Here is a 17,294-nt window from a genome sequence, read left to right on the forward strand (position 1 = left end):
AAGAACGTCATGATAATTGCGATGGCGTGTCAGTGATATTTCAATGTGATGGAAAGATGAATTGCGACAGGTAAATGTAGCCTGGCTGTAAATGAGCATGAAATAAGTCCCTGTAAAGTGCGTAAAATAGGTAGGCATAAAAAGAATTAACATGAGAGCGAAGGGTGTTATGACAGTTATATTTGTTTGCATTAACGGGTTCTCTCTCTTTCTCTCATATGTTAGCAGAGGCATGATATACTATGGTAGGCAAGTATATCAGTGGCACTAACGCCGTACGAGAGCCCTTAAAAGGGCCATGAACCACTTTTTATCAAATTAAAGAAAGGCGTTTCAAGTTGGACTATTTCCAAAATACTTTGCCGCAAGAAGTGCTTCAATGCGTTCAGCAGAATCAAACATCTCATTCACGATGCTTTCGATCCTTCGTCAATGACTTGTACTACGAAGGCTACGGCGGATCGGGGCGCGTCCACAACGCTGCGCCTACTGAACATCGCCATGGCGGGCAGTTCGAATTTGATTTCAGATGTTCACGTAGACATCACTATTTCCTACTTTGGCGCCAAACGCTGTTGTCCTCAGCGAGCCCCATTGCAATCACCCCGCGGTATCGGCGCGCTATGCGTAGCAGACCGCAGCTACGTGCAAATGTAGCTTTTGCTTTTGCGCCACAGAGTTTCGTTGAATTACTAGACGGAACTTCGTGCTTGGAGCCAGAGACGTTCTTGTGGCTTTGTTTTTTACCCTTTATTTTGGTCTTAACTCGCCTAAATTGCAAAGGTAAATTTTTTTAAGGCAGGAGGCAATAAGACTGTGCAAGCACGTTTAGTCGCTTTATTTATTAATTAGGTAACAATTCATAATATATATTATTAAAACTTTACATATTAATTCGTTATTGATTTATTTAATACAACATTCAGTTTGTCTTGGGGGACACGCCTAAAGGCAAACATTTTCTTGACTAGGCCGTGCCACCCATACAGTGGCAGCAGTATGGCGAAAATGGCAGACATTCAAAACAGCACACATAGAATTGGGCTAGTACACATTTTTAAACAGTTGAGTGCACAATTAAGAGAAAAAAGTAAAGGAAAAACATCAATCTTGCAGTTTGCTAAGCACTTGAAACAGGAAACAAAAACGTGCGAAATATTTCATACTTGTAGTTTAACATTTGTATTAACCTTCAAATAGTAACAATTATTTTACCGTCATCTTAAAACGTTGCTTTGAAATTCCGGAATTTATCTGGTCGAATAATATAGGGGTAACCGTTTAAAGCTTTAGGAAGTTGAACTAGTTTTTGATTTCCGCGTCTTGTTCTGCAACGTGGTTTTCCTATCAGACTTTTTCTGAGGTGACAGCTTGTCGTTTTGCCATGGTATTTGCTTTGGAAGAAACATTTGTCTTTCCAGAATTGCTACAAAATTACGAGGAATAATTTATAAGTGCGAAGTTTTAGCTGCTGTTAGTATTTTATATCTACCATGGTGCAGTGGTTCCGCTAGTACATGTGTCCGTGGTGTAATGGTTTCAATATCGCGCTTCTGTGCTAGAGGTCCTGTGTCCTAATCCCGCCGTCGGACAATTTTAATAAAGTATCTGTAATACCTTAAATCGCTAGTACTTTCTCTAAAGTGACCACATTTCAAAGTGGCAAACCCATTTCAAGCCAGAAGGTGAAGTTTAGGCAAGCACACGTACTGCCCGTCATTCCCACGCTGGCTGAAGTGTCCCGCTTGCACCTGCCGTAGGCGCTAGTGCCACAGTTCCCTCTAGTAATCGTATGAGACTATGCGGCACAGTTCCCTCTAGTAATTTTATGAAACTACGCTTCGTGCGGGACAGAATGCATGCTCGCGCTCATATGCTCCGGTCTGGTTCTGCGACGTGGTGCGGACCGGCTTTGTCGTGCACCAGCTTGACCGACGGATAGTGGCCACATCCAACTTGCGCATTTTCAAGCGCTATCACTAGCTCAATACACAGCGAAGTCTGCCAAGGCATCTAACCAAGAGAGGCTAGAAGTGAGCGCGCGCTCGCAAGCGGGCGTGTGTCCCGACCTTAAGTTTCGCGTGTTTCGAGGCTAGTTGAGTGTTCAAAGCTAGTAAAAATTAGCGATGCCAGACGGCAGGGACATCGATAGGCCGGATGGCCCGAATACTAAGCAGGCGCGCGCAGCCGAGGGTGAGCAAACAACAGCGTTCCGGAAGTACGTAATAATTATAGAAATTGGAAAGCAGATTTTCGCTTACACCAGCCTATTTATTAAACTGTGCCAATAAATATACACAGTAACATTAGGAAGAAGCGCACTTATTCAAACAGCCTTTTTGATGGATGTCAGCTATCGGGCAATGGCAACCGCGTATGAGAATTTGCTATATTACAAAATAAAGCGTCCAGGAAAGAAGGACGAGCAGGTTTCTGTTGAAAACACCGTTTGAGAGACATGTGACCTCGCGCTACACATGCGAGCTCCAAGCGCCGCGCACGATTGCATACTTTTCGCTCAGATGTTGAGTGCGGCGTATGCTACTGGCGGGCTGTTTTTTCCACCAGGCTCGAGGGGTGGTTCAGGGCTCCATTAAAGGCAAGGGCCAAGAGCCATGTGCTCTACAAAATGGATGGATGGATGGATCTTATGAGCGTCCCCTTTAGAACGGGGCGGTGGGTTGCGCCACCAAGCTCTTGCTATTTTACTGCCTAATGTCCTACCTAGGTTAAACAATAAAAAAAGAATAAAAAACACTATGAACTCCCACAACGAAATTTTCTGATCCTCTATTGCGAACTGTGCTTTCGTACATCTGCGTTTTTTGTCGTTTCCCTACTTTGCTTCCACTAATCCTCCAATCGACTCTTACTAACTACTATCACAGTAGCACCCTCTGGTGAGAGGATGCGCTACGATATTCCTGGGCAAATAACATGTAGCACCACATCATTTAGGGAAAACAAGGGAAAGGCGGGAGATGTAAATTCAAGACGATGAGCAAAATGAGAAGTTGAAAGCAGGAGCCAATGTTTCGACAAGTGGACTTTTCTTGAAGGCGACATACGCTTTCCTCGCCACAGTATATATAGGTGGGGCTCTTCTAAAGGGGAGAGGGCGTGTAGCGGGTTGGTGCGGCAACGAGCGAAGGTGTGTTAGCGTGTCGAATTGAGAATAAAGGAGTCTGAGAAAAGCGTTCCCAGATGTACCTAGGGTTAACTATCGTCGCAACAGGAACTTTAAAAACATATTAGTGGCGGCAAAAGTAAGCCAACAGCATTCCCCCGTAATAAAAGCATGTTGTCGCTCCAGGTGCAAAACCTGCAGGCACCTTCAAAGAGACATTAAAATTAGAAGCATCGCAAATAGTTATACACAGGAAGTCAAATCTAGCTTCACTTGTACATCTTATGATGTGATTTATATGCCTGAATGTACCTTCTGTAAGAAACACTATATCGGTGAAACAGGACAATCAATAAACTTCAGATTAAACGCACATCGCGCGGACAGAGTTAAAAGCTTCCCAGAGCCATCCCCGAGCATTTCAACCAACCAGGTCATAACTTTGATCAACTTAAAGTCTACAACTTACGGTCAAATTTCCGTTGTGAACGAGAAAGAAAACAAAGATAATCATACTTTATCCATAAGTTCAAGACATTACAACCAATAGGCATAAACGTTTCAAAGGGAGCTTTAGAATCTATTCGCATGCTAAATTTCAAGCTATACGCAACAACACTTACTTTGGTTTTTTATCGTGTTTTTTTCTCTTCTTTCCGTTTTGCCCCTTTTATTTATTTATATCATTTCAGTATTTTCCTATTTGTCTTCCCTTTCTTTTTTACGAGCACCGGTTTGTGCCGCTCCTATTACCTCTTTCAGAGACATGATAGCCTACGACCACCAGGGAAACAGGTAATAGAGGGCTGCTGTGCACGCCGTTGACACACCGGCTGACACACGGGCGTAGACACGTGATTGACAGACGGCAGGGTCCATGGCCTTGTGCACAGCACTCTTATCCTCAATTCGACACGCGAACACACCTTCGCTGGTTGCCGCACGCCCTCTCACCTTTAGAAGAACCCCACCTATGTATAGACCTTTGCACTGAGGTTTCCATGGGTGCCACTATATTTGGACTACTGGCGCCGCCTAGCGTCTGCTTGGCGGCGATGCCATGCTGGACTGTCGTTGCTCAGCCTCGGCCGGCTCAGCGCTGCTGTTGCTATCAACAAACAGATCTAAATACGTTGGTTGCTATCTACATCTGCGTATCTCCGTATCTTCGGCCTTCACAGAGTCGTCTGGCCACTTTTGTGCTATTCTCACCAGTGTCGAGAGGCATCGGCTACGCATCGAGACGGAAACTTTCCTGCTGGCAGCGGCCGTACGACTGCACGCGACTGCCGGATGGTGCCGGCAAGCGTCAGCTCAGCGCTGCAGCTGCTTTCACCCATGATTCTCCGTGTCTTAAGTCTCCTCAGCTTCGTTTTGGACCTTTAGTGCAAGCATCACCAGTGTTGAGACGTGTCGCTTTACGCATTACGGCGAATACTTTCCTGTTTTGAGCGCCCGTGGCTGAGAATCAGTCCGTGCGATTGCGGAATGGCGTCGACGTCAGCCACTGTCGGCTTGCCGGCTTGAGCCAACAAGGCCAAAACTTGACCTTGTTGGCTCATATTTACATATTTATAGCCCATCTAAACATTAGGAGCTGACGATGGAGACACACACAGCGCATCTTACCTACCTCGCGTATCCGAGCTGAAGCATCGGCTCTGGATTCTCAGATGTCCGCTTCCCGTCGATAAAATGAATCGAGCAGACGCGCGACGACTCCGTAGGGAGGAATCCCTTACGATTTACAGCGCTAATCCAGCGATGCTTCAGTACCGCGTCGGCAGGAAACCGATACAACAGGTACATGTAGCAGCCGCATGCAGTCCTCTTGCAGAACATTGTGCGTGCTGCACTGCACTTTTATTACTACATTGCGCTTCTTCTGGTTGTTCGAAAAACCGTACACAGTGCAGTGCTGCCCTGACGTTCGCATAGCCTGTGCGGATAAGCATAAAATCGCGAAAACGTCGTGCAGTCAATGCGAGAACTGCGCGCGTGACAGTCCAGCAAGAGAGGGAAAATATGAGACGCTAGCTACTTTCGCTACCGGGGGCCTGATATCCGTTTCCCACTCTCTGGTTCGAGGCTTCCGGTGCAAAGGTCTATACTGTGGCGAGGAAAGCGTATGTCGCCTTGAAGAAGACAAGTCCACTTGTCGAAACGTTGGCTCTTGCTTTCACCTTGTTCTCCTTTTTCTCCACATCATTTAGGAAATTTGGAACTGTCTTCATGTCAAGAAAACGGTTCTGCGCCTACATACAATGTCGGATGTAGGGGGATATGGGGTCAATAGGCTTGCAGAAAGTGCTTTTTTCATTAAATTTTAGTTCAGTTTGCTTTGGACGAGATTATCTTTATGGCCATTAAACGGTTCAACACACGAGTGCGGTACGACTAAGATGTACTTATTTAAGGAGCTAGAATGATCAGGTTGTTTTATTGCAGCTAATACTGGCCGCTGTCTTGCGTCAAGCTCAAACCGCCACTATGAATGGCGAAAGGAAGAAAGTGTCACGACGTTCCGCGTATAGAGACTGCCGTGTAACACATGATCCTCGTATATTACCCTATTTTAGCTTTCATTTTATAGCAGCGAATCAACGTACAAAAGCTCTCGATTTAATATCGAGGCAAGATGAATGCACCATAGTAGCATCACAACCACGTAATAAAAAAAAAATTCTGATCGCATACCAACTTAATCTAGAGTCGTACAATTATCGCAATTATCGTAATACAGTTGTAATATAATATATATTACGCGATATGGTAGGAGTGCAAGCTTACCATTCTTTTTTCGACTGTTTAGCGATGTATATACGCATGTTTCGGGGTGACCAACAAATCGTGAAAAGTCGATAAAGCGCAGCATTCGCGTAACGTGTCTCCCACTTCATTTGTTTAAAACGAGATAAAATTCTTATTTGTGATATGCTGGAAACAAGTGAAAATTGCGGTGAGCGGAAGGCATGACAACACACATCGCATGCTCGACACGGGCAGTCGCTGATCTTACAGCGCAAAGCAAATGACAGCGCAACGGTAAATACTTTTGTACACGGTACACAAAATGCAGAACGGCACTTACGACTGTGCTACGACCACTGCAGAAACGGTCTTCAATGTTATTGACGCCTTACACGCGAACGCGTTGTGCCTAGCAGACGACGCACGACTCAATCCACACTCTCCGTTTGGTTCGGCGAGTGCCCTCCAGGCGACTCGAGGTATTTCGTGGAAGGGTCCTTCATGTCGATCACCTTATTTTTATCAGTTTCAAGGATTTGCGCAACGAAATCGCGAAAATTTTGCACTGTGCGCACAAATATTCGGGACACCCGTGCGAGCCGCTTCAGATTTTTTTTTTTTCAGGACAAAGACCCATTCAAGAAAGCGAGTGGTTAAAAAAATGGTATGCGACCCTAATCTTCGATTTGGGTGTCTCTTAATGGCACTCGCACGTCGGCATTGGTGTTCTTTAGGTTAAGTACAGGCGAACGCAAAGCACGAACCGAGCTCGGAGGCAACTGTTTTCCATTAATTAGCCGGGTTAATATCACGCCACCTTGTGCAAGACGTCATTAGTGACGTCATTACTTCCGGATTTCAAGGAATTTCGCCAAAGTCGACCCTCACGTGGCGTATCTAAAGTCGACAATTCTGTGCTTTCGTGTGCGGTAAACAGTTCTTTCTAATTCGAATTATTCCAGGCACCTCCGTAACTCAACTTGAAACGAAACTTATGTTCCGATACCATATATTTTTCTATCTTTATCTTTGTTCTTTATTTCCACTATCTTTTTCATTTTATTCCAATTTACTTGGAGTTTCGTCCCCGGTCGTCTCAGGAGGTGAACCGGAAGTGCTGCCCAAGAAATAGTCACTCGATGCTCGTGCCACTCAAAAAAATTTAAGTGCTTGGCTGAGCGGGCCTCCAAAAGTAGCAAGCACTTTTGCGCGCGGTTTCTTGACTACTACAAGTACGATACTTGACAGTTTTCGGCTTTCAAGGGCAAGTACACGCTGCGACTTGTTTTGTAGTATATTACATACAGCATCTCACAACATATAGGCAGTAACGTCTGTCGTGCTTTCGGAAGCCACATACGGATATTCCACACTGATAGAACGAAGTTAAAACTATAGTCACTTGGTCAGTGTATCTTTAAAAAATTATGCCGTTTTACCTGCCAAAACCACGATCTGATTATGAGGCACACCGTAGTGGGGGACTCAGGAAGTTTGGACCACCTTGGGTTCTTTAACGTGCACCTAAATTGAAGTACACGGGTGTTTGCGCATTTCCCCCCATCAGAATGTGCACGCCGTGGCAGGGATTCGATCTCGCGACCTCGTGCTAGGCAGACTGGGTATAAAAGCAAATGAGAGTTCCGTTTGTTAGTCGGGATGCAGCTTGTCTTTATAGTTAGCCGATACGTGCGATAAGGTCGTCCGATGACTAGCTCTTGTTCGTGCGCGCCGTGGTCGAGGTGTACGGCCCGGGAGCACAGCAGACACCTGCCGCACGTGGAAATTCGCGAACCCGTTGAAACGCGAAAACTGAATGACAACCAATGGCCCAAGTTGAGCTTGTTGCAACAGGTTTCCCAAATTTGGCGAGTTTTCTTTTGGCAAAATCAGTTGTATTACTTTAAATGCATGACTTGTCAACCAATTGAACCAGTCATACCGGAATGTAGCAGTGTGCACAGTGTGGGAAAGCAAAATAGCGGCGCTGTGCGCTGGTCCAACGCTCCAAATCTGGAATAAGTGCTGTTTGCAGTTGCTTCCAATTTCTTGCGACTAATAAACCGAAAACTCACCGAGTTGAATGACGAAATATCTCGTGCGTGTTACCGCTAAACTAAAGAACGCTACGAAAACGATGTGTCTCCTCCCGGCATAACATGTGTGATGATCAACTTCAGACCTGCCGAGGCAGTTATAATTCCTGGCGCCGTGCCAGCTACTAGAAGCACATTAGCGAGAATATACCTGCTGTTTGAAGGATTAGTAACACTATTGCTGGGGCAGAAAACTAAACGAACAAAAAACTAAATGCAGCTTAAGCGTACCTCACTATAATTCATCAAAGCACCTGCTTGCAAGAAGTGCCCTACGCGATTTAAAACGCCAACAAGATATTCAAACTAATCAAAAAGAAATTAATGGTCTACTTACCGGGATTAGAGAAATCCACACGAGTGAAGTGTTTCGAACAAACCGTTATAATACGAGTCACGTTTTCCCAATGCGGGAGTTTCTTATCCAAGTCGCTCTCCCATGCTCGTCGTCTGCTTCTTTCCAGAAACGATGAAATCTTAGATTGCTGTATTTCCACGGCGATTACACGTATAATAGTAGACAACAAAAGCCTTTCGACATCCGCATTTCTTTACTTTAGGGTTTGTGCGCGGCGACATCACGACGATTTGAGAACTACGAGGCACTCAGCCCATGCTGGGACGGGAAGTTCGCTTCAAGCCTGAACCTGGATGGGCTGCTCCTCGGCGCAGCCACTAAGCAGTGGTCATTTACTCGGAGTCGCGAGTTGCCGCCCCCTTAGCGAGGGCTCGCTAGAAAAGAACGCGACGCGCAAATTAGAGTTTAGATTCCTAGTACAGTGGAATCACACTTGCCTCGAGTGGTCACGTGTCCACTTACAGACTGCGGCAGCACCACCTGGAGGTAGCTCCTGAGATCTATACCTGCTGCTACTATCGTCAGGAGAGTACATGCAGCCTGGCGGCTTGCGTCCTTACCTCATTGTCACCCTACACATTTTAAAACGACTAGCTTTCTTTTCTAAAGCTAATAGCCTGACAAGAGGCGAATGTTTCATGACCCCCAGTAAGTCTCTAGAATCTGTGCAGGAATACGTTTATCTAGGTCAATTACTCACAGGGACCCTGGTTATGACAAAGAAATTTGAGGGAAAAAATGGGTTGCAGCGCATACGGCGGCCATTACCAAACGATGAGTGGGAGCTCGTTGAAAAGTGTGCGATCATTGCCTTCCACTCGTACTAAAATCTGGTGCAGAAACTTAGAGGTTAACAAAGAAGCTTGATAAGAATCGCGCAACGAGTGATGAAACGAAAAATGTTAGGCGTCACGTTAAGAGACTGGCAGAAAGCGGAGTGGATGAGAGAACAAACGGGGGTAGCCGACTGTTGAGCCGCTCATCTTTCAAACATGCAGAATAGGTGGCGTGACGCACGAAGTATGCAAGTCATTTCTCGGCTCTCTCTGTAGTGTAACTGACCGTGTGTGAAGGGCTGGAATGCGGGGCAATTACCTACTTGTCCCTACTCATGAATGTGGGATCATTGACACCGTCACCGAAGGTGAGGGCGATGATGTCGCACGCCCTTTTCTCGGGTTTAAAGGCCTACGACAAAGACTCACAATGGGAAGCATCTTTTATGCGGTCTATGACCTTCGCGTTGACGGTGCCAAGAATTCCCTAATTGAACAACAGCCCGGTCGTCAAAAGCTCATAGAGGCCAGCGTAGTGACAGCGTATGATTGGAAGAAGAAAATACTGGTTTCATAAAATACTTGCCCGCTTAATGCCAAGTAATAGTTGTAACGGCCACATATAACTTCTGGGAACTAACTTATTTTTATAACTTTATTTTGGCCTTTACGTCTGCCAGCCCCTACACCGTGCCTTACAGACGCTAGGAGGAGTGGTGCTCCTCAGCGCACCTTGATAGCGGTCACAGCAAACCCAGCGGACCTGAAGTTGTGACCACAAAGGAAACTACGGTGAACCACAATGGAGAATTGTGCTACAAACTTCTTAAATGGAGCCGACGGCCAGCTGGCGTCCCCTAAGAAACACAGGCACACTGAGACCTTTGCTGTAGCGCTGTTATTTCTCTCCGTGCACAGTTCACGCTTGCAATACGAAGCGAACCGTAGAAAGCAAATATAAAGAACTGGTAGGGGTCCCTAATCTTTGGCTGAGGTGTCTCTTAGTGGCACTAGCAGCGCGGCGTTGGTGTCCTTTAGGTTAACTTTAGGTGAACGCAACTCACGAATGGAACTCGGAGGCAACTTATCCATTATTTAGCCGGTTAAATATGCCACCTTCTTGTGTGTGATATCATGAGTGACGTCACTACTTCGGCTGTATGCTTTCGGGTTTCCAAGAATTATGCCGAAGTCGTGATCACGTGATGGGTCTACCATTATGTCCTTTGGTGTGCGGTAATCAGTGATTTCAAATTCTAATTATTCCAGACACCTCAGTAAGTCAGCTTGTAACTAAACTTATGTTCTGATACCATATATAATGAAACCCATGAATTTGGTACTGCGCTATCTTTTTCTATTTTCTTCCAATTTATTTTAAGTTTTGTCGCCGGTCGTCCGAGTGATTTCGAATTTTAATTATTCCAGACACTTCAAAAACTCAACTTGTAATTGAACTTACGCTCTGATACCTATAATGAAACCCATGAATTTCGTACTGTACTATGATTTTATTTTTCTTATTTAATTTGAATTTTGTCCCCGGTCGTCTGAATTTTGTCCCCGGTCGTCTGAGTGATTTCAAATTCTAATTATTCAAGGTACTTTAGTAGCTCAACTTGTAACTTATGCTCTGGTATATCTAAATGAAACCCATGAATTTTGCACTGTACTGTTCTTTTTTTTTTTTTTTCTTATATATTTCGAATTTCCTTTTCCGTCGCCTCGAAAGGTGAGCGGGAAGTGCTGGGCAAGAAACAAGAGTGTCACTCGATGCTCGTGTGGTATAAAGGTTATAAAAAGAGGCAAAGGGCCTCAGAAAGGCTGGTCAACGTTTCTATAGGAGGACCTATCTTCGTCAAAGGCTCGATGCTCGTGCCACTAAAAAAAAAAAGAAAACAAAACCCCTCTTTGACGGAGCGCTTGTTAATTTCCGGGGGGGGGGGGGGGGGGGGGGCGTGTCACTTCTGGTATTCTGTGAGAGCGGGTGTGCGGACAAATTATCCAAGAAACATGACAGAAATTAGTGACACCCATGCAGCGAGGAAGCACTAAGAGCGTGGGAATGGGAAGGAGAAAGCATGATGGGAAGGAGTGCCAAACGCTTTCCTAATACTTCACACCTCTGCTAATGAGATTAGGCACAGTCCAGTAGGTGGTTTAAATTCAGCTGTAACCGCATTCGTTAGGGTAAGGTTGAGGCGAGCCAGCAGTTGCCACCTCCCGCTTTTATTGTTTTAAGTCAGGCTGACTGCAAAGGCCATGAGGACAGTGACAAACCCAGTACTGTTATGGGTAAAGCAAGCCTAGTGCTTGTTAAGAGAGCGCTGAAAACGCTGCGCTGCCAGTAGTTGACAAACACCTTGACCAGCGCAAAAAACAGCTGCTTCGCCGTTTCGCAAGGCTGTAGTGCAAGCAGACGCCGACTCCGAAGGCCAGCGAGAAGTTTTGCACGCTCTCCACGGCAGTGATAGAACTAGGCCAGCCGAAGGCAGACTTGATGAAGAGTCGGCTCGCCGAAAGTTCAATTTAGGTCATGTTGTGTTAGAAAGGCAGATGCATAGTGAAACCCGAAGGGGCAACGCAATTTCAAGTGCGTGCGCCGATGGCGCCGGTTCTGTGAAGAACGCAACAGATGCAACCGATGCAGAGCACAACAGCTGCAGGCGAAAAAATTGAGAAAAACGGATGCAGTCTAAGCGCCTAAAATCAAACCTGCGAAGCACCAAGGTGTCATAGGTGCATGCGCAAAGGTCAGTATCCAGCAAGAGAGTGTGGAAAGGCAAAGGAGGGTAACTCTCAAGCTTAGGCACTTGCTAAGATAAGAAATCGGTGTGACGCGCGTCGCCAAGAGAAGAATTTCGCGAGCATTCAGGCGTGGTAACGGCCACCTAACCGCATCGGCGGACGAGCGTTGTAAAGCGAGGGACATATTGAAGCGTCCGGTATGCTGCTACAATACCGGGTCACTCAGTGAGGGTAAGGCGACGAGCACCCTGCGAATAATCGGATGGCGCGGGCACGACTCTGTAAATAGGCCGCTCTCCTAAGGTTCGGATGCTGAGCAGAAGACGCGTAAAGAGGACACAGGATGACTGCTGCCTCAGGCAAACATTCCACTGGCCCAACTTTTTGCCTGACAGTTCCAGCAGTGGCATGCGCAACCCTTTAACGAAATCATCTTCGGGCCTTGAAGTAAACACAAGACCACGCTCCACAGAGAGCAAGTGCAGCTACCGTGGCCGCGCATCGTAACTGGTGGAGGCGTAACTTTGCACCACCTGCAGCAGTGTTCGATCGTGCCGAGGCTACGTTGCCGTGAATGAAAGTCCGCTCTAAGTAGAATATTACCACCGCCGGGAAGCCAGCCTTGCGTTATTGCACCTTGTGTAAAAGGCAGGCGTTTTCGCCATTTTCGGGCCAATTAACTGCATCGACGCCAGAAAGCATTTATGTCGGGTAAGAACTCTGTCTCATTTTTATCAGTGGCAGTTAGGAAAGAACGAAATCCTTCGCCAATGGTCGGCAGCTTTCTGGTGTCGATGCAGTTCATTTGACGAAGGGTGGGGAGCCAATAAGCCGCCTACGTTCCATGGCAGACAAGACCATACGTACGATCTTGGCAGTGAAATTCGCTCCCCAGAACGCGCCCGAATCGAGGTATATGAACGCAGGGTAGCGAAGCTACCATAGAAACCCATACGTCCTGCAATGGCGGCTTGGTTATGGTTATTGCCACATCCTTTGAAACGGGGCGGTGACAAATAGTCATCTAGCCTGCTTGAGCTCATCAGGTATGCTATACCGGCTTTTCATTACAGCATTTGTGAAAACGTCTCCCTAACCGCTTTTCATTTCCTTAAAGATACCTTGCTAATCTACATCTATATTGCACTGCTACCTATACCTGTAACGGATCCGGTCGTATTAATCACTTGTTTGCTTTTTATCCATCAATACTGTAAGCTAGGAGCGTCCCCTTTGAAACAGGGTGATGACAGTTGCCGCCATGCTCAGCTTTTAGTTTTTGTTTAACTGTGTTGTAAGTTATTAAAATTCGCCATTTTATTCAAATACGCCTTCCTACCTATACGTTTAGCCTTATGTTACCCCCGTTTTTGTGCCGCCAATCTTCCCATCGCTTTTTGCTAATTTCCGCCGGATTTTTATTTACATGACTATTGTTATCTTTAAACCCTAGGGCCTCAGGAAGCGTGACTGTGCCCGCATCGACATCGTCATGGATACCATCACATTTTAGTAAGAGGTGTTCTATTGTTTATACAGATTTACCACACACAGTACGTGTGTCTTCGTTAAATTTCTTTTTATAGCTCCGCGTTCTAAGACATCCTGACCTAGCCTCAAAGAGTAGGGCACTGCCTCTTGAGTTATCATAAAACGCTTCCTTCCTGATCTACTGTTTGCAGTATCGAAATAGTTCAATACTATGCTTCTTCTCCATTGAATTTATCCAATTTTTTCCTTCCGCGTTTTCAACCTGTCGTTTAATGCTCTTTCTCCGTCCACGTCTCTGGCATACTTACTGGTTAGCTTCCTAATTCTTTTCCGTCATTGTGAGTCAATGCTCTTTCTGTGTAGGTATTTAAATACCTTAGCTGCCCACCTGTTATCGTCAAATTTCCACAGGCCTTTTTCGTATAGGATTTTACACTGAGATTCCCGTGCTTCGAACAATGCCCAGCCCTTATCCCCCTGTGCTGCCTCGTTTGTGGTTTTCCCGTGGGCACCTAGTGCTAATCTTCCAACAGCTCTCCGATTTGCTTCTAGTCGCGATTGAACTTCTGCCCTTAAGCACAGGACCACATTCCCGAAAGTAAGCCTCGGCACCATTATTCCTTTCCAAATACCTCTCAGTACTTCATACCTGTTGTACCTCCACAATGCCGTATCTTTCATTATCCCGGCATCCCTTCGCCCTTTTGCTATGAGAGACTGTTCGTGCTTTTCCGTGTACATCTGCTCTTTGTTTATCCATATCCCGAGATATTTGTATTCAGCCACACGGGGTATTTCGTGGCCTTGTATTGTAAGCTCCTGATCTGTTGTATCGTTGAAAAATATCCCATCGGACATAGCTGTGCTAAAACTGAAACCTAGACTGTCTCGTTCGTCTCCATAATTATTAACGAGAATTAGCAAATATTTCTGGCTATATGCTAACAGTTGTGAAGGCACGGCCGCGTCATCTGCATTTCTCAGGGCGAACTTCTCGGTGAAAGAAAATCCAGGTTTGCCGTTCGAGGCCTCTTGAGCCAAGTCAGTCTACAGCGCCGGCTTACAACCCATAGCGTATGTAGAGCACACAAGAATACACATAAAGCGTAAGTAAGTGAGGATATTCGCCACTGCACTGGTTCACAATCCAATACGAATACACCCATCCGTATTTATAGCCCTCATACTATAACGGCAGAATTACACTCAGGAGCCTTGCAAGTATTGCATGATTTCAGAGCAGTCGGTTCACCCCGATTTTGAATTAAGAACCACATGCATCAGCTATTTCCGTGTTAAGATAAAATCGAAATCATATTGAAATAATTCACAAAAATCAAACTTTAAGCCTCAATAACAAAAAAAAACCGTGCCACCTGTAGTTTTTCTATGGTATTTGAAGACAGATAAAACATTTAGTAATACGGCAGTTAAAAAATAAATTTACTTGTCAAATGTTTGCTGGTTAACATTATATATACTGTCAGTTTTTACGACCACGAATAGGAGAGTTTTGACTACATTACAGTGTAAAATGCGATAATACAATGTCTACGTATCTCAGCACTCACCTCCACGAGCAAATTTCAGAAATCCTGCACAGTTTCGTACTCAATTATTTGTAGATGGAAGCAAACAGCCGATGAATTCACATTTTCCTATTCTAGTAACGTCTGTGGTTTTTCAAATCTTTTTAATGGTGGCGTATTGGATGCATAATTTTCGTCGACTAGTGTTTTGACCCGCGAGACGTATTAGCGCTTCCATCGACCGACCATAATTGAGGTCGCTGCTCATTGGTTTGGAACCGCATTTCAACTTCGCCTTTGTAACGATGTGAACTGACCTCAACAGAACAGTCTACTAGAGGACACAAGGCCTCGCCTCTAAGGACGGCTACACCTGCGCCAACTTCTTCCATGCGCGGCCACGCTGTCTGCACTGGCGCTGCGCGGAGAGAAGCCACGCCTGATCGCCGAGCTATAGGATCCTGTCCGGGCGTCGTCAGAGTTCAACCAGATAAGAGGCATAGCTAGAGGTTTTGAGCACTTAGTGGGTATCTCGATAACGCTAACTGCGGGCCAATTCGGTGAGAAAGTAAACTTCCATCACTACACCACTTTATTTTTTGTTGCGACGACATCTACTGCCGCCTCACCGCCACTGGAATCTCCTCGGCTGCTGCAGTCCGCAAGCGCCGTTCACTCAACGCGACGAAGACGCTACGTCGTTGACGGTGGGCGTAACGTTTTCCAGTTCATGGTATGCGCTAAGTTTGGGTAAGCACTTACATAGACATGCTGCGATATTCGTCTCGCTTCAGGTCGTCCACACACTCACGAACACTATGAGAAAACCCTATTTTGATACCGCGTACTCGTTCTAAAGATATTCTAGTTGCAAGGCTGCAAACCCGCCCAAATTTTCATGTGCCATGAGCACGGCGAAGCCAGTGCGCAGAATCTCCTCACCTGCCGGAGCTGGTCACGGTTATGTCCGGCTTGTCGTCCCTCTCTGCTGTCTGTATCTCCAAGGCGCCCCAGGTGACGTCGTAGCTGCAGCACTGGTCAAACTTGGAAGACTTCACCACTTCGCCGGACGCTCTGCCACCGTCGTGGACCAGCTTCTCGTTGCCATCGCCTTTGGCGATGTCTCGTCGTCGCCGCTCATCCCACGCCGCTTCAGGGGCGGCCGGAGCGCGGCTGTCATCGCGGCGCGTCATACGGCGCCGCTGCGGCGGGGCATCGTCGGCCACACACTGTGCGGACGTTCCGCTGCTCGTGCTGTAGCTGCCACCACGTGTAGCGAACATGTTACTCGATAGTCGCCTCTAGTGACCAGCGCCGAGACGGTAAGAGCCGGAGTTGAACGCGCAATTATCGGCGCGCTGTCGAACCGAGGTGCGGTCGCTGTTACGAGGTGGATATAGTGCTTCAGAAAGGTTCAAAACGGTCCGTCATAACAACGTGCGCCCTCTATAAGATTACCTTGGCCACCCAAAGTGCGCATCAAAAATTATTTTAAAAAACACATGCGCGTTTACTAAATGATAGCGTGCGCGCATGCTTTGACTGTCGCACAAATATTGTTGAGGGCTGATGCGCAAGTTATCAAGCGCGCAGCGATCAAGAGATTTCGTCAATGATGGTGTGCGCCCGATGGAATTATTAGGCGTATTTCGTCTGCTTCTCAGCCTGCTTATCTAGCCAATGGGAGAGTTGGCTGGAAGTCCCCACTATGTGAACGCTCCAAGAGTGTTGCAATAAGTTTTGATTTTCTGGCGCTTTGCGCGTGACGGCAGAAGTTCGGTATGGAATGCATGGACAAAACGTCGAATAAAACGATAAAAATGTTCAGTCGCATGTATGGTGAGCTGCGAAGCAAGTCACTACAAAGAGTAATCACTGCGACGGCAACCTGATTTACGTAGGAAAGTTAACCAAAGATTCTTATACCATTGAATTCTTTGGAGAAGCTTACACGCTGTCTCCACTGCGCAGCCGAAACTTTAATATTGACTGCAGTCTATTAGGTCACGAATTACGCGTAAGTAGTTATTCCAAACAAATTACGTTATCGGTAGTTTCCTAATTGTTCAAATATTTTTTACTCAGCAATGACCATTAAAGTTCAATTACTTTTTAGAAAAATTACATGCAACCAGTTACTTAATTAACGAGACAAGCTCTGAACGAAAGAACAGCTTTGAGGGATTGAATTTGGGAGGAACTGCAGCAGAACGGCCCACAGTGATGCCCCCACAGCAGGCTCGTGAGTGCACGCATTTAGACAGGCAAAGCCGGGTTCCCACTATTTGCTTCTCATTCACGCTCCACCACATTTTGACCTACTGATTGAACCAGCGCTGCTACAGCTCGATAGCGATGACCACTTCGGACGTTGATGCGAGAAGATCGCCTGCTGCCCATAGAGCTTCATAGAGGACT

General features: G+C 46.2%; 1 protein-coding gene across 4 annotated transcripts in view; it reads right to left on the minus strand.

Annotated features, from left to right (window-relative positions):
• Positions 1 to 16,431, minus strand: part of LOC126518533 (uncharacterized) — a 177,032-nt gene extending 160,601 nt beyond the window's left edge. For 3 of the 4 annotated variants that reach the window (XM_050168317.3, XM_055065011.2, XM_055065010.2), the window contains exon 1: positions 15,819 to 16,431. In XM_050168317.3, the coding sequence (XP_050024274.2) occupies positions 15,819 to 16,159 (341 nt within the window). In that variant the 5' untranslated portion in view covers positions 16,160 to 16,431. The remainder of the gene's footprint in view (positions 1 to 15,818) is intronic. The other variant, XM_055065012.2, reaches the window with a different exon arrangement.
• Positions 16,432 to 17,294: the final 863 nt, after the last annotated feature.

The sequence above is a fragment of the Dermacentor andersoni genome, chromosome 1 (assembly GCF_023375885.2).
Source record: "Dermacentor andersoni chromosome 1, qqDerAnde1_hic_scaffold, whole genome shotgun sequence".
NCBI classification, from domain to species: domain Eukaryota; kingdom Metazoa; phylum Arthropoda; class Arachnida; order Ixodida; family Ixodidae; genus Dermacentor; species Dermacentor andersoni.